At 48.3% G+C, this 24,497-nt stretch overlaps 2 protein-coding genes across 13 annotated transcripts in view; one reads left to right on the forward strand and one right to left on the reverse strand.

Annotated features, from left to right (window-relative positions):
- Positions 1-3,826, reverse strand: part of LOC143827135 (ankyrin repeat and fibronectin type-III domain-containing protein 1-like) — a 258,996-nt gene extending 255,170 nt beyond the window's left edge. For 5 of the 11 annotated variants that reach the window (XM_077316436.1, XM_077316438.1, XM_077316424.1 and 2 more), the window contains exons 1-3: positions 3,742-3,826; positions 1,631-1,739; positions 460-565 (exon numbers count right to left, since the gene is read on the reverse strand). The gene's annotated coding sequence lies outside the window, so the exon portion shown is untranslated. Of the gene's footprint in view, positions 1-186; positions 306-459; positions 566-708; positions 784-1,024; positions 1,044-1,630; positions 1,740-3,460; positions 3,513-3,741 lie in introns of those variants that run through there. The other 6 variants (XM_077316425.1, XM_077316429.1, XM_077316426.1 and 3 more) reach the window with 6 other exon arrangements.
- Positions 3,827-3,857: 31 nt separating this feature from the next.
- The window catches only part of TEDC2 (tubulin epsilon and delta complex 2), a 32,498-nt gene continuing 11,858 nt past the window's right edge, over positions 3,858-24,497 (forward strand). For both annotated transcript variants that reach the window (XM_077316739.1, XM_077316741.1), the window contains exons 1-2: positions 3,858-3,979; positions 6,904-7,046. In XM_077316739.1, the coding sequence (XP_077172854.1) occupies positions 6,922-7,046 (125 nt within the window). In that variant the 5' untranslated portion in view covers positions 3,858-3,979; positions 6,904-6,921. The remainder of the gene's footprint in view (positions 3,980-6,903; positions 7,047-24,497) is intronic.

Consider the following 24,497-nt stretch of genomic DNA (forward strand, 5'->3'; position numbering starts at 1 on the left):
TCTTAAAGGTGCCACTGGACTCTGATTTTGCTTTGCAGAACCAAAACAGTTTTAGAAGCATGGGTTAACTCAACAAGTCTACACACTTGTGTGAAGTAAACTTATAAGAATGAAGACATTTACATTCGGGCCAAGAAACATAACTTGCCATTCCCGTAAGTACAAAAAAGTCTCTTCTACTCCTACCTGACAGCCTCACGCAACCAAGCTGGACAAATCACCGCAGCAAAAGCAAACATGATCGAACTCTCTCCGCAGTAGACCTAGTCTGTTTCAGGGAAGATTCTTTGTCAAGCACACAGAACTATAAGAAGCATCAGCTGACGCTAGCCCTGCAGATCCTAGTCACTCTGTTTCCTGTGACAGCCAAATCGCATCTCTGAACGGCCAGCTTTGTTCGAACGGACAACAAAAACTTCCTTATTGTAAGAACAACGCTATTCAAGGGATGTAACTTACAGCACGGAATATCAGCTCCTTAGGCGGAGAAGCCGACTGGAAGGCTTCGGCTGGTCTTCTCAGCTGTCACACGTAGGCTCAAGAGTATCCCGAACACACTGCATTTCTGGTTCAAATCAAAGCACAAGTATTATCTAAACAGACTCCGTCCGCACCGAAGCAGCAGAAGAGCATTACAAGAGCATTAAGTCATCACTTCATCACTGCCTCGCTACCCAGTTGCTCCAAATGTAGGGGGGGAAGATCTACCTTGTAGCCCACAGATGCTTTGCGACAGACGAACTGCAAACATTTTTTTAAAACAGCAGAAAAAGCAAGAAACGGCAAAGAAGGGAGTTCAGTACGCCCCGAACTCTGCTTCTGGATAAGAAACCAGAGAATCTACATTCCATTTTAGGTACGAGAGTGGGCTTAGGAAATGCCTGCTACTTTCCAGCTTTCCAGGTCTCCCTTCCAAGCACGGGCATAGACTCCCTCACCACTAAAAAAGAAAAAAAAAACAGTTTGTATAATTCTGCCCAACTCTCCCTCCCTGTTCTTCATTAAACCAGGGCGTCCGGCTCACTTGTTCCACGGGCTCCGGACAAGACGTTCCCCGCTGAATACTTGGATGAGGAAACAGGCAGCTTGCCTTCCTTCAAGAACCCCGAAGGACTCCAATCACTAAGTGCTAATAGCAGGGGGGAGACACAAAGTATAATCAGGACCTGGAGCCTGATTTGGTGCCAGAGGCGATGAGATAAAACTGGACTGAATGCTCTGGTTGCCAAAAGAAGAAGAGGTTTCTGATGGACCCGGGGAACTATTTGTCTACATGGAAATAGAAGAAACCGCAGAGGAAATACACATACCCTGTGTCTTGCCAAGCAGCTGGGGCCAGAACATAAGGAAAGAGCATGCTGCAAGAATAACCCGGTTGAATGTAGGGGTTGAAAGGTAGCAGAGCTGGGAAAGAAGAAACGGAGGACTCCAAATCTTCGGAAGGGAAGGGAAGGGAAGGGAAGGGAAGGGAAGGGAAGGGAAGGGAAGGGAAGGGAAGGGAAGGGAAGGGAAGGGAAGGGAAGGGAAGGGAAGGGAAGGGAAGGGAAGGGAAGAAGGAAAGAAACCTTTTAATAAAGACACTTGAGAAATCACAACTGACTGTGAGGTCCAGGAATAAAAAGCATCCTACCCTCATTGAGACTGCTCTTTCACAGCCTTTGGCTCATCTGGCTGCACAGGTTTCACTTGCCATGATTTCCCCCACTTTTAAAACACATGAGAGAGGGAGCAGGCATCTTCTGCGGGAAAAGAAAGGGATTTTAACAGTGTTTGTCATGTTTTAACAACAAGGCAATAAGTGGAAACAGAGAGGGAAATTGCCCAGATTTGAGAAAAGCCAGCAGCGTAGGGAGGGAGGGGACAATCCGTAGCAACCTCAGTTGTTTGCTTCTGAAACACCAGAGCCATATGATACAACCACCAAGCAAAATTCACCAATTAGGCACCCAGAACTTTCCAGCAGTTACACTTCAGAGAGCAATCCTAAATAGGTCTGATGGGGCTTACTCCCAGGAAAGTGTTCTTAGAAAACAGCTAGGCATCAACTTCCACCTTCCATTAAACTAGGATTAATGGCAGCCTGCATTCCTCCTGATGAAATCTGAAATGTCCATCATTGCGTTTCATTTTGCACTTCCTGCATTTCACAGCCACCTGAACCTGCTGCTTACTTGCTTGCAAATCTCCAGCACAGAATGATCCTAGTGAGGATCCAACTCACAGCACCTAAAAAAGTGGGCACCGGTCCATAAAAGCCCATGCTGGAATCAAATGGTGGGATTTTATTATATATTTATATAAAATATACGACTGACTCAAGGCAGGTAGCCATAAAAACATCAAGCAACTTTAAAAACAGAAGCCGCCTTTAAGGCAGCCCTAAGGCAAACAGTCCATAAAATTACACTGGTGGATCTAGCTAGATCAAACATTTATGCTGGGGGGGGGGGGGAATGTTTGCAGTGCTTTTCAATACACCCCCATCCTGCCAAACCAGCTGCAAAGTTCCTCACATAACCCGAAGACATTCATGCTGGTTTGGAATAAAAACGTATTAAGTCTTTAAACTTATAAAGTCTTTAAAGATGCCACGAGCATCCTGGTTATTTTTGCTCCAATAAACCAACACCACGACCCCTCTAGAACCAGCAGAGCGCCTCTGAGCATACCAAGAACACATCCCAACCCTGAGCCACCAGGCCGAGCCTCTCACAAATCCTGCAAAATCCCACCCAGAATCCCACCCTAGAAATATCCACTCACACAGAACTGGGGGACGGGGGTGGGGGGGGGTGTGCCAATCACTTGTATTGGTCATCAAACGGCTATGCTTTTGAGCACGGGCAGAGTTCCTCCGCCATGTTTTTGATCCAACTAAAGACTGCCCTGCCCTTGAGCGTGTGTGTGTGTATATATTTCATGTATATGTCATATATTTAGATTTATTTAGATTTAATAAGAAGAAATATATATACATATAATACACGTACATGAATTGTACGTGTGTGTGTGTGTTATTAATTAATTAATTTATTTGTTTGTTTGGATTTTTATCCTGCTAGTGTCCGGAGACTTGTGGTGGGTTACATGAAGCCTTCATGTAACCCAGCGGTAGTCAACCTGTGGTCCTCCAGATGTCCATGGACTACAATTCCCACGAGCCCCAGCCAGCAAACGCTGGCAGGGGCTCCTGGGAATTGTAGTCCATGGACATCTGGAAGACCACAGGTTGACTACCCCTGACGTAACCCACCACAAGTCTCCGGAAACTAAATAAATAAATAGATTAATAGATTAATTAATTAGTAGCAAGCAAGCAAGCAAGCAAATGATAACAAATAACAAACAATGAGTAAATAATAAACAATAAACAATAAACAATGAGTAAATAATAAATAATAAACAATAAACAATGAGTAATAAATAATAAATACTACTAATAATAAATACACACACACACCCTTTCCCCAACTTGCCACAGACCAGCCTGAGGTCAACGCTGCCTGAGCATGTGCAGAGTGCCTTTTTGCCCCCTGCTGCCCACCAGACTAGAGACTGCCCCGCCTCAGAGCCGGCCAGGCCACTTCCCCCCTACCCCCTTACCACCCACCCACCCTCCCTCCCTCCCTCCTCAGGGGTCCAGGCACGGGAGGCGGCCGTGCCTCTGAGGCGGCGCAGAGTTCCCCGCCGCCGTGGAGCGCAGTCAGGGCGAGGGGCTGAAGCGCTGAGGCGACCCTTTACCTCAGGGGGCGACGCTTCCTCTCGGCCGGGACCCCCCCTGGGCGGCAGGCAGCAGGAGCAGCAGAAGCAGCAGGAGGAGGAGGAGAGGAGGAGGAGGCGAGGCCCGTCCGGCCCCCTTCCCTGCCGGCTCCGCCTCCGGGGCCGCCCGCGCGCTTTGGGCGGGAAGCCTCTCCGGGCCGCTGAGGAGACAGAGGAGGCTCTCGGGCCGCCCCGTGCCCGCCGTGCCCGCCGCCTCCAGGTGGGCTCCGTAGCCTTAGGCCCACCCCCCAAGTCTCCAGGTCTTTCCCGACCCAGAGGTGGCAACCCCAGTTCCTCCACCATTGCAATATCTCCCTGCCCCAAATCCCACCCACACCTGGCCCTGCCCCCCAAAGTCTCCAGGTCTTTCCCGACCCAGAGGTGGCAACCCCAGTTCCTCCACCATTGCAATATCTCCCTGCCCCAAATCCCACCCACACCTGGCCCTGCCCTCCAAAGTCTCCAGGTTTTTCCCGACCCAGAGGTGGCAACCCCAGTTCCTCCACCATTGCAATATCTCCCTGCCCCAAATCCCGCCCACACCTGGCCCTGCCCCCCAAAGTCTCCAGGTCTTTCCCGACCCAGAGGTGGCAACCCCAGTTCCTCCACCATTGCAATATCTCCCTGCCCCAAATCCCACCCACACCTGGCCCTGCCCCCCAAAGTCTCCAGGTCTTTCCCGACCCAGAGGTGGCAACCCCAGTTCCTCCACCATTGCAATATCTCCCTGCCCCAAATCCCACCCACACCTGGCCCTGCCCCCCAAAGTCTCCAGGTCTTTCCCGACCCAGAGGTGGCAACCCCAGTTCCTCCACCATTGCAATATCTCCCTGCCCCAAATCCCACCCACACCTGGCCCTGCCCTCCAAAGTCTCCAGGTTTTTCCCGACCCAGAGGTGGCAACCCCAGTTCCTCCACCATTGCAATATCTCCCTGCCCCAAATCCCGCCCACACCTGGCCCTGCCCCCCAAAGTCTCCAGGTCTTTCCCGACCCAGAGGTGGCAACCCCAGTTCCTCCACCATTGCAATATCTCCCTGCCCCAAATCCCACCCACACCTGGCCCTGCCCCCCAAAGTCTCCAGGTCTTTCCCGACCCAGAGGTGGCAACCCCAGTTCCTCCACCATTGCAATATCTCCCTGCCCCAAATCCCACCCACACCTGGCCCTGCCCCCCAAAGTCTCCAGGTCTTTCCCGACCCAGAGGTGGCAACCCCAGTTCCTCCACCATTGCAATATCTCCCTGCCCCAAATCCCACCCACACCTGGCCCTGCCCTCCAAAGTCTCCAGGTTTTTCCCGACCCAGAGGTGGCAACCCCAGTTTCCCTAGTGGGGGGGCTCCATTGCAATATCTCCCTGCCCCAAATCCCACCCACACCTGGCCCTGCCCCCCAAAGTCTCCAGGTCTTTCCCGACCCAGAGGTGGCAACCCCAGTTCCTCCACCATTGCAATATCTCCCTGCCCCAAATCCCACCCACACCTGGCCCTGCCCCCCAAAGTCTCCAGGTCTTTCCCGACCCAGAGGTGGCAACCCCAGTTCCTCCACCATTGCAATATCTCCCTGCCCCAAATCCCACCCACACCTGGCCCTGCCCTCCAAAGTCTCCAGGTTTTTCCCGACCCAGAGGTGGCAACCCCAGTTTCCCTAGTGGGGGGGCTCCATTGCAATATCTCCCTGCCCCAAATCCCACCCACACCTGGCCCTGCCCCCCAAAGTCTCCAGGTCTTTCCCGACCCAGAGGTGGCAACCCCAGTTTCCCTAGTGGGGGGCTCCATTGCAATATCTCCCTGCCCCAAATCCCACCCACACCTGGCCCTGCCCCCCAAAGTCTCCAGGTTTTTCCCGACCCAGAGGTGGCAACCCCAGTTCCTCCACCATTGCAATATCTCCCTGCCCCAAATCCCGCCCACTCCTGGCTCTGCCCCCAAAGTCTCCAGGGGTTTCCTGACCCAAAGGTGGCGACCCTATCACGGCCTGCTATGAGGATCGAATGGAAAAATGGGAATAAGGTCTCGCCAGACAGGGTTTCCACGGTTGCCAATCTCCAGGTGGTGCCCGGAAATGCAACTTATCCCTGAATGACCTAAATCAGTTTCCGGGGGGGGGGGGATCAGGCTGCATGGGAGGGTTTCCAGCTCTGCATTTAGGACATTTCTGGAGACTTGGAGTGGTATTTGGAAGGCCAGAAGCCAAGGACCTTGTAGACTTATTATAATAATACATTTATTTTTATATCCTGCCCTTCTCAGAGCGGGTTACGTCAGAGAAGAACCATCCAATAAAACATGCACAGCGAAATTAGCATGTAAATTAATTAGGTTTTAACTGTATTAAATTATTTAAATGAAATTAAATCCACCTGTTTTAAAATTTCAGGTCTTCTGTGGGGTTGGATGACGTGCTTTCTTAAGCAGGGAGTCCAGCGTTTTCATGAGGTTATTCCTGGCTTCAACCATAGGCCTGGTGGAACTACTCTGGAACTATTTATGCTCCCAGAGGGCCCTGATCCTACGGAAAGTCTTCCACCAAACAGGGGCCATGGCTGAAAAGACCCTGACCCTGCTTGAGGCCAGAAACAAAAAAGCCCTGGCCCTGATTAAGACCAGTTTTACCTTTTGGGGCCAGGAACCGTAAGCAGCTTTGGATCGCTTGATCGTAACTATCTTTAGGGGGCATAACAGAAGAGGCAGCCTTGTCCCACACCATAAGATCCTAAAGTTCACCCTCAAAGGCAGTCATTTTCTCCAAGGGAGCTTATCTCTGTTGTCTGGACTTGAGTTATAATCACAGGAGTTCTCCAGGAACTGCCTGGAGGTTTGCAACCCTAAGGGTTATTGATAAACTGAAGGAAAGGAGAAGGCTCAGGGCAATTTACATGAAACAAGAAGATGATACAAGGTAACATCATTTATAGTAACAATAAGGTGATAACAACAATAGAATTAACTTAATAACAATGACATTAAAGAACTGTGGAAACTGCAAAGAGCCTCCACTCAATTCTTACTGAGACCCAGTGGGTTGGGCACAGCTGTTCTCAGCCTAGCCTACCTCACAGGACTGTTGTGAGGATAACACGAGGGAGCTATGAAGCATACGAGGGGACTTTGGGACAGTTATTCTCATCTTATTTCCCTCACAGGTTTGCTGTGAAGATAAAATGGAGGAAAGAAGAACCCTGGAGCTCACCAGTGGCCTCGGGACAGGGATTCTCTTCTCGGCCTCGCCTACCTCACAGGGGGGTTGTGAAAATGAAATGGACAAAAGGAGAAACACAGGAAACAGGTAACTCAATAACCATTATTCTCACAGGCAGCACAATCCACAATGATATAACAGCTCCTGTGTATATTTTACGACAAATTTCCAAGCATTCCTTTTGTCTTAATTTGGCTATGTTTATCTGCAACTATTATGCTTCATTGTGTGCAGAGCTAAGATACTATCAAAGAATCCTGTGTTTTCACTGTTAACAAAGCTGATAGCCAGATATACTACCAGCCCTATTATAGCTATATGAGCCTGATTCTGTCCTCCTCTTTACTACAAAATGTATTTTCTTTTTTTCAAGCCCCCCTTTTTTTCCCTACCTCTTCCACTGCAGATGCTAAGATACATGAGCAATGTAACCTAAGTTGCAACCTTGTTGCAGCTTTCTTTTCTTTTTTTTAGTAAAAGGTATTTGCAGTTTTACTTGCAGAAAATGAACATGTTTTATACTTTTAAAATTCCATAAATATATCAGATTTTCATAGGCTGTGTTCTACATTTCCTCTTGTACAGTGAAGTGCGCTTCGGCTCGATAAGCTACTGATTCTATTTTAATTTTTACGCAACGCTTGGGGAGGGGGCAAATGGGGGAGAATCTGCTTGAAATACTTAGGGTAAACATATAAACATCAGTGCTGGAATATTCAAAGTTACACTGGAAACAAAGAAAAAAACACCACTGCTACAGTTTTCTGAAATTTTGTTGTCGACAACCAGCAACTTCACACTATATATCAGATGTGACTGGTGAAAGGCAGCTAGTGACAGCCCCAGATTCAAGAATTCCCCAAGTTCTTCATACATTCTGCCAGGGAATGACCACCATAACATGAACTTCAGCTGTTCTGCTGCCTTTCCAGCCAGGGTACTCATATCATAGCATTCAGGCACTGTCCCAGAGCAAAGAGAGCTGCTTCTACAAGTTCGCTTAATTAAAGACACAAATAATTTTAATAAATAGCTTGTCATTAATACAATCTATGACGCTGTCCCTGAAGAAGCAAGGAGTTTTTAGATGGAGAGAAGAATCCAATTTAGACGTCCCTGCCCAGGCAGCAGACAAATCTTTGCTGCCCTTCTCATGCCTGGTCCTATCTCAACAAAGGTGAGCATCCTTCTACCAACCTGGCTTGGAGAATTCCTTATAAGCCTTCCCTTTCAATGCTCAGGACAGGCTCTCTTTCACGGAGTCCTCGAACCAAGCCGGAGAGATGCAAATCCCAGCAGAGTTTTTAAAAGATTAAAAGATTAGTTTGGACTGGAAAACCCCCAAAGTCCAAATAGTTGTTAATAACTCGCAGCTTTCAAAACAAGGAGCCGTTTGCATAAATGGCGGCTGCAGAAAAAGGTTTCCCTCAGTTGACAGCAAACACCTAAGAAAATAACAATTGAGTTCCTCTTTCTGTCCCTACCTTCAACTGGTCCCTACTTCTTCTATTTTATCTTGATCCAAACCCTGGAATCCACTTTGCTGCCCACAGAAACTACCCGACTGCGCAATGGAAGATTTTATAACTTTCCCCCCAGGCTCCAGTCCTTCCATTTCCTGAGGATTGGTGACATTCCAGAGACCCTGGCAAAACAGGGCAAATTGCAACAGACCCGTGACTAGGTAGCCCTGGTTTATGGCAGAAATACCTCAACGTTCCTGAGGATTCCAGCTGTCTTGTGTGAATCCGATTGGACAGAAACTGCCGAAACCATCACGGCACCTCGCCTCTGCTTCACTCCCCAAATGATTTACCTGGCTAGAGGGATCCACTGTGCTAAAGGCTGTCTTTAAATTCATCAGCACAGAGACCTTGCTTCTATCCCTTCTCAAATTAGGATTGTCCATCAAAACGACAACACGACACGGGTGCCCAAACTAGGCCTGAAGCCAGAAGGAAATGGGTCAAGGGCAGATGCGTCATCCAGGAAAACCTGGGATTTCAGTTGCCACTACCTGCTCGTTCAGTTGCCCTAAAACACAGTGGCCTAGAATAGAATAGTGTAAGAAATGCCCTGCTGGATCAGACCCCCCCCCCCCTGTTGTTGCCCAGTGACTAACTAGTAGTTCTAGAAGTAGAGCTGAAGGGTCCCCCCTGGCCAGTGGTGGTGGATGAGGGGTAGCGTTGCCAGCTACAGCTTGGAAAACTGGAGATTTGAGGTTGGCGCCTGGCAGGACAGGGGCCTACAGAGGCCACCTCTCCGTCTGGATTACAACTGGATTAGGCCGTGCTACAACACCTTTCTTGATTTCCTAATCTGCATCCAAACTAGCATCCCAGTCAGATTGGTTCAGAGCGATGTTATCGAGGAAGAGCTGCTAGCTGGGGCAAGCTTCAGAAAGGCACATTTTACGGCCCAGAAAATGGGTTGCAGGCAAGCCCTGCAGTTCAGCTGTAGGAGCTAACGTGTCTAGTCGCGGACGCTGTTTGGAAACCCTGTGGAAGCCACCTTGGATTAATTACAGCCACGCATTAAGTCAGCCTAAATAAAAGGTGCATTTAAATGCAGGTGAAGCCTGTAACCTTTTTGCTGTGTTACTGGAGCATTAATTGGGCTCTGGCATTTATGGCACAATACGTTTTGCTAGGCTTTACAGGGCCAGAAGAATTTTTGTAGGGAAGTATTAAGGGGTAACATTACCCAACATTACATTAATCATTACAAACAGGGACCTGATTTTAAGCCAAGCTACCAGCTGAGCTCTCGCCTCCTTTCCTCTTTGTATAAGGGACCTCTTACAGATCTGTCTTAATTTTCCTATGCCGTTTGCAATGGCCTGTAGGCCTGTGGGACCATCCAGGTTCATCTTTCTCACATCCATTCTTCACAGACTTCTATATGCTATTTTTGCCTCAGCAGGGTCCGCGGTGGGTGGAATTCAGCAGCTGTCAGGTGGCTGCCTGCTAGTTGTCCCATGGCATAGGGTAGGGGTGACTAAATGGTAGCTCTCCAGATGTCCATGGACTACAATTCCCATGAGCCCCTGGAGCACATGCAGACCTATAGCTTGCCGGGCCCTTCTTCCCAGGATATAATACTGAATCAAGATCTAGAATGCCTTAAAATTTAATCCTGTCCTTTATGTTAATAGCTCTTCCCGGTTTAATCCCTTGCACAAACCTAAAGATTTCTAGCAGTCATTCTTTTCTCCTCATCTGAGACTGAGACACTAATTACGATGTGGTGTAAGGAATAACCCTACAATAAGCCCTAAGTCTTTGCAAGATGAAGCCCAAATAGTTTCTGCAGGGCTTGTTGTTCCGGTTTGCCTTAATGGGTTTAAAATCATACCTTTCCTCAAATGGGTGTAACTCTGCAGGTGGAAGGGCCCATAGTGAATGCAGTCTGAGTAATAACACACTACAAAATATACTTGGGAGCGAACAGGGGCCACAAATGAGTACGTGGTTCCTAATGTCACGTGGGGTTGTCCTGCTGCTGATTTTGTCCCACTAAAATGTAAATCTGCAGGACCACCAGCATTTGCCTGATTAATAAGATTTTGCGGCAACAAACCTCCAACATCCCCATAAGGACCTTGGTTAGGTGCCTTAAGGTTACCAAATTACACCCTTTCTGCTGTGTATGGCTTGACTTCTGGTGCGTTGAACAGCTGTGAAACTCTGCCAGCATTTTGTTGTTGTCATTGCTGTTGAGTGGCAGAAAGAGGAATAAACGAAATGTACAAGAAAGCTTTGAGGAGGGAAACAGAAAGCAAAAACAGAATAACCATGTAAATTACAGGTGCGTGGACTTTCAAGGCATTCTAAATACAAAATGTGTCATGCCTCTCATAGGACCAGCCTCCGTCCATGGTTTTGATGCCAAGAACACTAGAAAGGTTTTTTTTTTACATAAAGATAAAGGTCAAGGTATCCCCTGTGCAAGCACGGAGTCATGTCTGACCCTTGGGGTGACGCCCTCTAGCGTTTTCTTGGCAGACTCAGTACAGGGTGGTTTGCCATTCCCTTCCCCAGCCATTACATTTTTACCCGCCAGCAAGGGGTAAAATCTTGCCGTTTCATGCCGTTTGTAAGTGGATTTACATGGCTGCCTGAAAATCGCTTCTGCAGCTGTTCTTGTCCAGTCAGCTAATGCTTTTAGGGCCGTTTAGGGCCATTTCCGACAAAATGTGATGACAAACTTTGGTTTGCTGTTGTGTAGATATTTAAGGAGGACAACTAGGAGGGCTGAGGGGTTGGAACCTGTGCCTTACGAGGAGAGGCTGGGAGAGCTGGGAATGTGCAGCTTGGAAAAAAGGAGGGCCAAGGGTGATGCAATAGCTATGTTCAACTAGACATGTCAAAGAGGGGGCCAGCTTGTTCACTGCAGCTTTAGAGACAAGGATGAGATGCAGTGGGTTCAAATAATGGGAAAGGAGGTTCCACTTAAATATTTGAAAATGTTTTTGGACGTGGAGGGCTGTTCGTAGATGGAATGTGCTGCCTCGGAGGACGGTTGACTCTCCTTTGTTGGAAGCTTTTAGGAGGAGATTAGATGAGCCCAAATCAGGAGGGAGTGGTTTTTAAGTTGCCAGGAAGGTGGGGGGCTGGACTGGACAGCCCCCTTGTGGTCTCTTCCAGCTCTTTGTGATGCCGATTCTTCTAATTCTGAAGAGGAGATGTATCCACTGTGATTCCTTTACAAATGTACCTGTATAATAATAATCTGTATAATAAGATAAATTTGTACCTGTATAATGTGCACCTTTGCAAATGTCTGTCTGTTGATTTCATCCTTTATGCTTTTAGTCATTTTTAAAAAGCATGAGTGTAGTGGCCATTAATCACATGCAGCAGCACCCTAAACCTAAAGCCCAACATGTCCTGCATCCATCCCTAACATGCTTCATCAGTAAGGCCAGTCGTAACCCCATACAGTGTCAGAAATATTCCCAGAGAGATTCCTTAATAGCAGAACGTAAACAAAAGCCAGGTCAACAGGTCTACCTACCCTCTTTGTCGCATTCCAGAAAAAGCCTGCCCTGTCCTGTCTTTTGTTCCAAACTTTCCTCAGCTTTAGTTATGTTAATCAAAGCGGATTAATTGAAAATATGATAAATTTTTTCCTGCTTGGTCAGGCTTGTTTTCCGGGAGCTTGGGAAAGTTCAGTGCTGCACATTAAGTTTAAGGCTTACCCTAATGCGTCTAAGCAATGCCCTGCATGCATGGGTCTCTAATAGAGAAGGCATTTTGCGGCGGCCTTGGCAGGAATGCTTACAGGGGCTCATGGGAATTGTAGTCCATGGACTGTGAAGCCTATCCAGCTGCTGCTTTCATTGTGGGGAAATGCCTACACACAGGCATGCACAGCATCTACAAAAGAATACAGGGTGGTAAAATTCATATCATCGGCATTCTCAAAAGACTCTGCATAATTATACTGGAGGGAAAATGGCTGCTGTGGGGGGGATTAAACTTATTCAAGCCTGATAGGATAAATGACAACGCAGAATAAACATGGAAGTCAAAACAGTACTCAGGTCATGCTCTGAATAACACAAAGTCGCTCTCTGCCCATTCATGGCTGAGAACCTCAGAATCGGGTGGATTCCAGTGATGTAGCCATGTTAAAAGAATCTTGCCAGGTTGCCAGTTGACAAATTCCTGGAGATTCAGCTGTAGTGCCTGGGGAGGGGGGGGGCTTGTGGAGAGGACGGATCTTGGGTTCACCTCCCAAAAGAGCCTCTTTCTTCAAGGGAACTGATCTCAAGTCCGAACTGAACTGTGGCTCTCCAGAGGTCCGTGGACTGCAGTTCCCATGAGCCTCTGCAAGCATGTGCTGATGGGGGTTCGTGGGACTTGTAGTCCACGGACCTCTGGAGAGCCACACTTTGGCCACCCCTGATTGTAATTTTGGAGAATCTGCAGCCTCCACCTGCAGGCCTGAGTGACTGGGGTTACCAGGTCCCCCCTGGCTGCCAGCAGGGGTTGGGGGGAGTAGGGCTGCCAGATCCAGGTTGGGAACTCTGAGGATGAAGCCTGAGGAGGATTGGGACCTCAACGCAATATAACACCATAAAGTCAATCCAGCCGAGTGTCCATTTTCTCCAGGGGAACTGACCTCTGTATTTTGGAGATGAGCTGTAATTGAGGGGGATCCCCAGGACCCACATTGGAGGGGGGCATCCCGACTGCAACATGGCACCTTACACATTTCTTGAAGCACCTACTTTTGCAGGGGTCTAGCTGATGAAACCTTGTGCTTAAGTAAACCTGTTAGTTGTATAAAGACCCACATGATTCCTTTTTTGTTGTTGTTTAGCACCAGGAAGAAGGACCTCATAACTTCCATCTCCCCTGTCAGGCACTGGGGTAAGCCTTCTTGCCGACTCAGCATAGATTTGGGGACTGCAGCTAAATTGCTTTCCTCCCACAGATGTTTTCCTGGGCAAATTAATTTGTGAAACGTGGCTTTCGCTATGGACGAGAGCAGGGTGTTTCCCGCGTTGATAACCATCAGAGTTCAGTCATAATTGTTTGCAGGATCAAAATACAGGCTAGGTTACCTGAGTCATTCTGCATAGGATGTGAGAGGCCTGGAGACAGGCTACCCTGGTGCACAGGAGAAGATAGAAATAAAGTATTGATAAACAACAGGTAAATTTGCGGATATTGTAAATCAGGCTTCCTCAGCCAGGGTCTCGTGACACCCTGGGGTTTCTCGACGGGCCCTGGAAGGGTATCCCGAATGAGTGGGAGTTAATTAATTTTCGTGGGCCTCCATTGGGCGTGTCCACCGCTCTGCTTCCCAACCAGATTCTGCACAATCACCCCACTGCTGGGGTTTCTCAAGGCCTGAAGAATGTTTCAGGGGTTTCTCAACGATAAAAACATTGAGAAAGGCTTCTGTAGACAAATAAGCACTTATTTGTTTGGAACATGCTTTGCCAGGGTTAAACTTGTGCCTTCCCTCCGTCCCTCTTTTTGTTAAGCAACCATGCAGAGACCGCCTCAGACTCTTGATAATAGAAAAATCTGGCCCACTGTAGTGATTATTTGCAAGTGCAATAAACTCAGAGTCCAGTAGCATCTTTAAGACCAACAAAGATTTATTCAAGGCGCGAGCTTTCGGGAGCAAGCACTCTTCCTCACACACACAGTTTGCAAATAGATTTTGTTGTTTCATGCCGCTTGCAAGTGGATTTTGCCGTTTCACGATCCACAATTCACAAGTGCCTTGAAAGTGCGCTATTCAGAGTGGGTTTTACGATATCCACCGGGACCTCTTAATGCAAGAAGTGCTTGAGAAAGTCATCTCTGCTTGCCATACACAGTTACAACATGATGCCACTGATGACTAATGTGTGTATTAGGTACAGTGGAATTAGCATGAACACCTGTAACAAAAACCTGAGGAGGGTGCTTGTTCTCCAGCTGCCTCGCAGCCGGGCCCCGACCCAATTTCTCCGGAGTGAGAAAAAAACACAGCCCAGAGAGGAAAACTGAATTCTGTCCTTTGTTGGGGAATAACAGAGGGTGAGAGAAGCCGAGTTTTGGGGTGTAATGCCACCTGTAAGAATCACGGTCATAAAATGGGTGAGGAAGAGGGCTTGCACTCGAAAGCTCACGCCTTGAATAAATCTTTGCTGGTCTTAAAAGGTGCTACTGGACTCCGATTTTATAAGGTGAGTGTGTTTATAGGAAATAACCAAAAGTGGAGGAAGGGTTTAGCTCCCCCCCTCCCATGTACCCAGCTGCTTGTTAAATGTCACCCCACTCCCCAGCCATTTCTCGGGTCTCAAAACCACCTGGGGGGGGGGTTATGCTGTGCCATGCTCCCCCTTCTACTTTCCAGAGCAAAAAATGTCAGGATCCACACGGTTTGCAAATCAAAACAAAACCAGCCCTGTTCAGAATTACAAATTCCATGAAACCTTTCAGCAGGGAATCACTCTTGGCACCTTCCCTCTTTATTAAAACACCTCTGGGCATGTTTCCCATTTTGGAAAGCTCTGGCGCCTTGTTATTATTCCTGTGTCGCTTCTTTTTACCACTTACAGGTGAAACGGCTTCTGTTCCTCTCCTTCGTGCTCCGAGGCTTTAGACTTACCAGAAGCTCAGGCCTGTATCGCTGAGCAGGACTTTTAAAATAACCTTGTTGAGCCTGCAGGCAATTTTGGGCCTTGAAGAAAGAGTGGAGGGTTCCATCACAAAATGATTGTCCCGGGGTGGGGCCAGAACGGCTGCGCTGAGGGCCGCACGTATCACAGTAGGTCTGCCACTGGACATCCCACGAGAGGGGTGACTTTTTTACTCTGGTGAGGAGTCAGGTGTTTGGCTTCAGCTTCCGTAAAAAGGGGAAAGGCTTGTTCCCTGCATGGCCACAGCTAAAGGCTGCCATCCCCAGAGGCTGCCATCCCTCTTCAAATATAGCCAAGCTAAGAGCACCCAGTTGTGGCATGCCTCCATGGAAGGACAACAGAGAGAATTCCCTGGAGAAAGTAGCTGTTTGGGGATGGAGGGGTGGGCAGGGGGCTCTGTGGTGAAGGCTTTTCAGCCTTTGTGAAAGCCTGGGGACTCTTGACAGCACCAGAAAGGTTTCCCGAATGGGTGGGAATTAATTATTTTTATATATATTATATACACACATTTCTTAAACATCGGGTGATATGACCATGCAGAGAGAGAAGACTCTTAACCCCATCCTTTCAGACTCCCGTTTCATAGGCAGCTGCTTAAGAGCTAAGGTACTTCGTGCTCATCTTGTACAGATTTTGTTAAAGCCATTTTCACCACGGGTTTCTCGCCATCCTGCCTTGATTTACATCCAGGAGTTGTTGCTCAGAAGAATGACATGGATACGGACTCCAATCACGCGTCTTCTGGTCAGCCTGTTTGTCATTTTTATGCCCTTTGTTTCTCCTCGGTCCAGAATTATGTCACTTTTCAATCCATTGTTCTATTGTACTGACAACATCACGTTTCCCAAAGAGGGGAGGGGTTCAGTTTCTTCAGACATCTCTCCCAATGCCATGTCATAAACCATGTGTGAATCTAATAAGAGTATCTGAATTAATTTATTATATGGCTGGGGAGGGGGTTAGCTTAGTTGGTTGAAGAAGAATGTTTTAAAATCTCACGCAAATCCCTCGTGCGCTCCTGAAACGCATGAAATCAAGATGCTGGCCCATTAAGGTCAGCCCTTGTTTTCCTTGCCTGGCAGTAGCTCTCCAAAGCTTTAGGACTTTCAAAACACTTAGTATGCCATTCTTCTTTAATTGAAGAGGCTCAGGCTGACCCTGGGTCCTTCTGAATGCAAAAGAGGTTCTGCAGGCCCTCCCATACCCAAACCCAGCAGCAACGTAAAGGATTTCCCTTCCGGATACTGCGTGGAGGTTAAACAAAACAAATTTAGAGTCCAGAGGCACCTTTAAACCCAACAAAGTTTTATACAAGTTATGAGTTTTCATGGGCACGCATGTTCCTCACACAGTTATGGAATGGAAATAATCCGTTTAAACTCATAGGCAGCGTGCGAGAGTAAATTAACATGCAGCATAAGGGAAATGGCTAGCAAGTTCCCAAGATAAAGAGGGGGAAAACAGCGATTTGGATTTGTTTGCGTTCTCTTGAGACTGAATTGCACGGGAAGCCTTTGGCGTGCCATTAATATGCCACGCTAGGAGAATATCGGGCAAATAGGTAATCAATTGCTGACTGCAATTAGCTGAGGCTTTGCCCTTCTGATCCTTCAATTGAGCCAACTTGGCATCAGTTCTTGCACAGTACACCCCCCACCCCCCATCTACGCCCCACATGCTCAAAAGAAGACAAATTGAGATCTCAGTTTATCTAGAGTGTTTACAGAATACAGTAGTTCGACTCTACTTATTAGCCTTAAAAAATAGTTTGGTTTTCATGTTTGCTTTTGTTATTTTTATTTATTTCTTTGGATTTATAAACCACCCTCTCTGCTTGAGCAGACTCGTCCAACGAAACCATTAAAACCACAGTTTAACAATTCTGAAAAATTGGGTATAAAGACCAGAACCCAGAGTAGAGGTGCAGTACAGTACTAATTTGATTCATTAACCACCCATCTCTGCATCCAGGCTCAAGGTGGTATAAAAGAAGAAGAGTTGGTTCTTATATGCCGCTTTTCCCTACCCAGAGGAGGCTCAAAGCGGCTTACAGTCACCTTCCCTTTCCTCTCCCCACAACAGACACCCTGTGAGGTGAGTGAGGCTGTGAGAGCCCTGATAGTACGGCTCGGTCAGAACAGCTTTATCAGGGCTGTGGCGAGCCCAAGGTCACCCAGCTGGCTGCATGTGGGGGAGCGCAGAATCAAACCTGGCTCGCCAGATTCGAAATCCGCACTCCTAACCGCTACACCAAGCTGGCACATATTCCATCGACAGTAATTGTTCTCTTTAATAACGCTGTGATTCCAAGCCTTGCTACCGTTACGTAAGGCAGGTTGCCATCAATACGACTGACTCATGTGTCCCTGTGACCACAGGACTGCACCCAAAGTCATAAAAACCTCTTATGTCTCCTTGGCATCATGCATTCATGTGTGACTGTATTTTCGGAGATTAATTGAATCCACTTCCAACATCGCAGAGCTTTGAAGTCCCGGAATGGGAGGTGCCCGCTGCGGATCACTAGCATATACCCTGCCCAGTTGGGATCAAGCCGAGGCCGCCCTGTAGCCAAGGGAGCCCAGAGATCATTCAGTAGTTAACTGCTAATTGGACTCATCCTGCAAGAGATGAAGTCCCTTTTCCCCAGCACCTGTCTATGAGAAAGCACGGTACCATTTCGACCTTTTATTAAAAACAATGATGGTGAGAGCTTTGTCTCTCTGCTCTCAGGGCAATTAACGCTGCAGTCCTAAGCAGAGCAACCTCTTTCCTCTAGTCCGGGCATACCTACACTGAGCACAATTCAAGGCGCTGGTCTTTGACTTTCCAAGCCCTGCACGGTTTGGAACCAGCACGCCCGAAGGGCCGCGTAATCCCCCATGAACGCATCATGGTCATCTTCAGAGGTCCTCCTTGAGATTACGCCGTTGGCAACCCAGGAATGGGCCTTCTCAGTCCTGGCCCCAAAGCTTTCTCCCTAGGGGGATTCCTCTGTCCCCTTCAGTTGCCCTCTTCTGCCAGGAGATCGAGACCTTCTTGCTTTGATTGGGCGTTCCCTCAAGGATCCGCCTTCCGAGCCAATATTTGAATCTCTCACGTGTATTTTAACTGGTCACTCTTTTAAAAGTCGCTTTGATGATGTAGGTGTGTTTTTTTACAACGGGGTGTTATCTTGTGTCTTTTAAATAGTTCACCTGTTGGTGGGGAGAAAGGTGAAACACAAATCTGGTAAATAGTACGATTGCAGCCTCAGCTGCATCCCAATCCAGCAGAATCACAACTACTGTGCAGCATCTACTTTGCATGCCAAAACTCCCTGGTTCAATCGAAGATCGCCAGCTCTAGCTTGGGAAATTCCTGGAGGTTTGGTAGGTGCATCATGGGGATGACAGAGTTTGGGGAGAGGTATTAAACGGATGCAAACTTAAATGGACTCCGGGGAATGGTAGAGGACAGGAAGGCCTGGAGGATCATTGTCCATGGGGTCGCGATGGGTCGGACACGACTTCGCACATAACAACAATAACAACAACATTAAACGGAGAGTCCACCCTTCAAAGCAGCCGTTTCTCCAGGGAATCTGATTTCTGGGGCGCAATTGTAACTCTAGGGATTCTCCAGGCCCCGCCTGGAGGTTGGCAGCACCGACCCACAACATTGTCAGTGAAAGGAACACACAGCGGGCCATGTGAAAGGCCTCTGGCCGCTGCTGCCAGTCAGAGCGGTCAATTTTGACATTGATAGAACAGTGGTCGGACTCAGCAGGCAGCACCTAGAGAGGGCCCTGGCCAAAATGTCATGGGTAGATTTTCTGCAGGCATATCTAAGCATGCAGGTATACTGTAGTGGTAGCAGCTCTCCCGCCTACCTCTTCCCATTTCTCATTCTTCCAAGGAGCGATGTGTCCCGTTTCTCAGTTGTGAATCTGGAATGAGTCCCCCAGCTAGGCTGGAGTTGTTCCGTTATTGTTGGCTTGAGCTATTTATATCAGCCGAATCTTAAAGAGTGTTTATCGCTCTTCCTTTGGGCGCAGGCTGCGCTTGGTTTTTTAAAACACAGGCTGGTCTGATTCGTTTGGCACAAATCAGAGGTTAAGGGAGGGGAAGGCTTTGAGCTGAAGGTCAGGGGGGGGAAATCTGGTGCAATTTGCTTGATGTGAAAGGAAAGGTTGTCAGAGACCGGTGCGTTTGCGTGTGTAATTTTAGAGGGAAGAGGGACTATTTTAGGAAAAACCAGCACATGCATATATAACAATTGGAGTGTAACGCACCTTAAACACAGCCTCGCCGTGTCTCAAAATAAAATTGCAGGGCTCTGTTCCGCCCCAAGGACAACAAAGGCTCATCTCATGACATATGCCCTCCCCATTTCCCACTGGCAAGCTCTGAGCTATCCACACTCCCCATGCAATTGTTTCTCTGAACACATGACCCCTGCAGCCACCAATCACGAATTAACAAGCCAACTCCATAAGCAAGGGTGGCCAAACTGTGGCTCTCCAGATGTCCGTGGACTGCAATTCCCACAAGCCTTTGCTGTCCTCCAGATGTCAGTGGACTACAATTCCCACAAGCCTCTGCCAGCATGTTGCATCCTAGAAATTGTAGTCCATAGACATTTGGAGAACCACAATTTGACACCCCGGTGTAAGTTAACTCCCAAGTATACACTTATACAACCCCGGTATAAGTTAACTCTGCTTTGTGACAGTTCTGTGTGATCAAACTGCTCTTCCCAGGAGCAACAGTGCAGGCTGAGCAAGATTTCCCTGGCCAGGTAGCAGTCCTGTGACCAGGAGAGGTCTGCAGGCCAGAACCTGTGCTCCAGCATTGCTGCCAGCTGTTCGCCTGAAAACTGGAGCACAAACTCCAGTCTCTCCCCCCCACCCTGGCGCTCACACTGCAGGCTTCAGAAGGAGCACATCTAGCTCCCCTCTGGATGGGCTAGCCTTCTACAGCCAAGGAAACATCCTGACAGTTTAGAGTCCACTAGCTCAGGGGTAGTCAACCTGTGGTCCTCCAGATGTCCGTGGACTACAATTCCCATGAGCCCCTGCCAGGGTTTGCTGGCAGGGGCTCATGGGAATTGTAGTCCACGGACATCTGGAGGACCACAGGTTGACTACCCCTGCACTATCTGAAGTTACCGAAAAACAAAGCAATCCACATCCTTAACAGAATCTTGATTGGGATATGGGGGAGGGAATAACATGGAGGGGAGGAAGGCAGAAAAAGTCAGAGTAGGGCTGGGTTTTACAGGAATACAAATAATCCAGACTTGCACCATTTCGGCGGCTTTAGAAGAGTGTCCCTCTGCTCAGGAGGGCCGTGAAACATTCACAGGCTGTAAAAGCAGCTAATTCCAGTGACAGCAGATGGATCTCAGAACGCACATGAAGTCCCCACAAACACCACATCCGACATAAAGAAAGCCGTGTCCGTATGCGTGAGAGCACTCTGCAGGGCCATAGTTACTGTGCGTTCTTTTTATAGTGCATTTCATCATGCCCTTATGTCAGTTGCCTTTCCTTTCTTTCCCCTCCCAAGGCCTTCTCAGGCAATCTGAAGAGATGCTATTATTCATGGATTTTTTAAATGAAAACCAAGGAAGTTCCCATTACGAACTGCAGCGAACCTTCGGGCTGTTCCGCACGTCAGCAATGCGTGTCAGCCTGACCAGACAGTCAGTGCTAAAACAACTGCGAACCTGGTTTTAAAAGTAATGCACATAAAAAGCTGAGATGGTCTGCCGGATGTTTTATTTGGAAACTCTGTTCGACTTGCTTTCTGTGAATTTTTTTCTATGGCGAGGCTACACAGAGGCGAGCGTAGGCTGCACAGAGGTCAAAGTGAAACTAGAAGAAGAAGAAGCAGCGGCCCGGACTGAAATTGCCTTTGCCCTGGTTGAAGAAGAAGAAGAGTTGGTTCTTATATGCCACTTTTCTCTCCCCGAGGGAATCTCAAAGTGGCTTACATTCACCTTCCTTTTCCTCTCCCCACAACAGACACCCTGTGAGGTGGGTGAGGCTGAGAGAGCCCTGAGATTACTGAAGAAGAAGAAGAGTTGGTTTTTATATGCCGCTTTTCTGTAGACTACAGATGGCCATAGAGATCCTTGGAGGATGGGAGGAGAGATTACATGCCGTGCTACTTTCTTCCCTGTCCATTATAACATTTTAATTTTCTTTACTGTGATGGCGATTTTCAGCTGCTAACCAGTTTGCCACACGTAGAACATGAAGCACAATATTTCCCTTCCTCTGCTTGACCGGGGAATGGGCTGGGGGCAGGAAAATGCACAATTCGGTGATGTCATATTAAACATTGTGCTCTCTGCGGGTTTGTACGGAAGAGGAGGATATGAGAAGAGAAAAGAAACACTCTTGGCTTCCTGTCACAACCAGCCCTGCTCTCGGACTCTTTCTCCCCCTCCGTCTCTTCCTTTCCTATTATGCTTACCGATTAAAAATAGCACTCCGCAGCAGATGACACAACTATAACAATCATGTATTGATTACAAAATCAAAAGGCTCCTGCCAATGCTGAAATGGACCCAGGGCCGCCGAGTCAAACGGTCATCCAGGCGAAATTTTCTGCAAAACACGGCAGCTCGGCAACTTGATTTGCTCGTTGTCGGAACAGGGGGCCGACAGGAAGCTCGAGCTTGTGTCTGTTTAGACATCAGATGAGCTGTATCAATCCCCAAGGAGCAGCTTCGCTAACACAACACATGCATAAATACACAATCCAGACGGGGTTCCTGATAAACTGCAACAGCTGACAGGCATTAGGCTGTCATCTGTTTGACTGTGTCAAGCTCGGAGAAGGGCCCTTTCCAGATGTGCGACAAGATCTCGGCTTTCGAGTCAGGTGTCACACTAATCTGCTCATGTATACGATCCCCTGGACGCCTTCGGTCCTTCCTGCATTCCAAGGCAGGCCGTTCTGGTTGTACGGCGGCCCGCCTGAGCGAAGCATCGCTGCTTTCTGGCTGGTGCAGCTGGATTCTGTTCTGCTCTGTGATCGCCAGCCTGATTCTGTGGGAACTCTTCTTTTTTTGAGTCGGCGGAAAAATCAGCAAATCTTGTGAGACCTCGGCACGGTGGCCAACCCATCATCCGCTGGGTTTTTTTTTTTTAAGCACGTACATGCATGGAGAACTCTCTGGAGGTTTCCAGTTTTTGTTGCCTGTGGCTCATTTTCTGCATTTTCTTGATTGGCGCACTAATCCGTTCTCTTCTTCTCCCCCCGCAAGCTTAACTCCCCACTTCCTCCCACCCACATACAAGGGGAGGAATTGAGCCCCCCCACCCCACCCCACTGGGAATCCACGAAGGATATCCAGGCAGTGTGCTCGCCTGTTCTCAAAAAGAGAGCTGAGGGAGACAGGAAGGGAAGTTACATTTCAAAAACTGTCTCTTCTTTAGCTTCTTGAGCAGGCACACGGAGACCCGGGAATAAGCACCACCCTGTTGGCGTTATGAAGTCCCGGCAAGTCACAGGCAACTTATTGCGATCCCATAGGTCTATATGGAGCAACAAAAATGTTCATAGAACGCAAAAATAGTATTGTAATATATATGTTTTTAATTTCAACATAAGTACAGTTTGCCAGGTGCCCCCCCCGATGTCCCTCCAAAAGTGGGACAATCTGGTCACCTTACCCTAAAAGCCGTCTTCCCGGCAGCGTGCGCATCGCCCGCTCACGGTGATCAAAAAGCTTTCTGATTTGTATGCGTGGTCGTGAACATGTCAAGGCACACCTGCAGACAGGCCCAAGGAACTGTCTTTGATTTTTGATGCATGCGTAATAAAGACAGATCATTTAACTCGAGCTTTCAAGTGGTTGTGGCCCGCCTCTCCAGCACTGGGGGCAGAAGCAAGCCAGCCTGGTGCGGAAACCGGCAGGGCAACCGTAAGCAGAAGGGTAGCCTTCTAAGTCCATTGAATTCAGTGGGCTTAGAAGGACATCTGGCCTTAACCAGGGACACGGACATTTTCCGTTCTGGTCCCTACTTGGTGTTTTTCCTCCTCCCCAAGAGCCATGATATATCAATGCCTGTGCTCTTGATCTTAGAGAGGACTTGATTATACCAGAGGGGCGCTATGGCCTTACCTCTCCGGCCACAAGCTACAGAACTGGTCACTTCTGTTGCTCGCCCTTGCCCCCTCCCAAGCATGAGTGACTTATCTTGCGGTTTCTGCACCTGGAAGGAGGCGATGCCTGCTCACCTCCGCCCATCCTGTCTCTCTCCCCCTCAGTCTTCCTCAAGCCTGCCCGTTAGCGTGGGGGTTGATGACACGTCCGCTGACATGTCACTTCTGGATGGTGTGGCAGGGACACGTGGCCAGCCGGCATCACTTCTGGTGCTCGTCAAAGCCTGAAAACTGATTTCAGGGGCTTCTCTGTGGTCAAAAGGTTGGGAAAGGCTGCTCTGTATTAACCCAGGATTCTCCGGAAAACATCCCACACCTCTCTAGTCACAGGGAAAGATCCGCAGCAGTGAGGAAATGGCTTTTAGGAAAGCTTGCCTTCCATCGATCTGCTCAGCGGGGAACTCCCGGGAAGCTTTCAACAAGCCCCAGGCGTCTCCGGAACACAGTTTGAAAACAGCCCCCTGAACGATCCACTTTGTAGAGACCTAAAGCAGCGAGGCGTGCGGCCCATAAAATCCGTTCTCGACTAAGAACATCCCCGTTATAGAAAAACAATGGAAGCTGAGCCAAATGTTTGCTGGTAAAAAACTGAGGTGCAGAAATGGGCTTATCGCCATCTTGGCAGCGCCAGTGTTCATAACCCAGCAGTTCATTGGGGTTGCAGAGGGCCTTGGCTGCCTTGAGGAGATTCAAATGGGTAGCCGTGTTGGTCTGAAGGAGCACAATGAAATCGGAGTCCAGTAGCACCTTTAAGACCAACAAAGATTTATTCAAGGCGTGAGCTTTCGAGGGCAAGCAGAGTACTTGCACTCGAAAGCTCTCGCCTTGAATAAATCTTTGTTGGTCTTAAAGGTGCTACTGGACTCTGATTTTATTGAGGAGGGGGAGAACAGGTTCGCCGATTCTGCAAGTGGTGATTTGTATTGTGTGGCTTTTGTACATAAGTTGGGATTGGTTGTGAGACTCCGTTTCTGCGGCTTTTGTATATAAGTTGGGATAGGTTGTGATATTCTGGTTGTGGATTTGTGCATTTTGTGCTGGGCATATTTTCCTGCAAAACACGATTCTCCCCCTCCGTTCCCAGTTGGGCTTGGGTCTAAGGAAAAATTGTGGTTTTACAGTACAATAAAAAAAATAACATTAGGAAGGTCATCTGTCTCAGATCGCAGACAATTTTGCCACCAGGTTCGAATTGCTGAACGTGACCGGCTGCAGATCTGGTTTTAAGCTGCC

This window comes from Paroedura picta, chromosome 17, assembly GCF_049243985.1.
Source record: "Paroedura picta isolate Pp20150507F chromosome 17, Ppicta_v3.0, whole genome shotgun sequence".
NCBI classification, from domain to species: Eukaryota; Metazoa; Chordata; class Lepidosauria; order Squamata; family Gekkonidae; genus Paroedura; species Paroedura picta.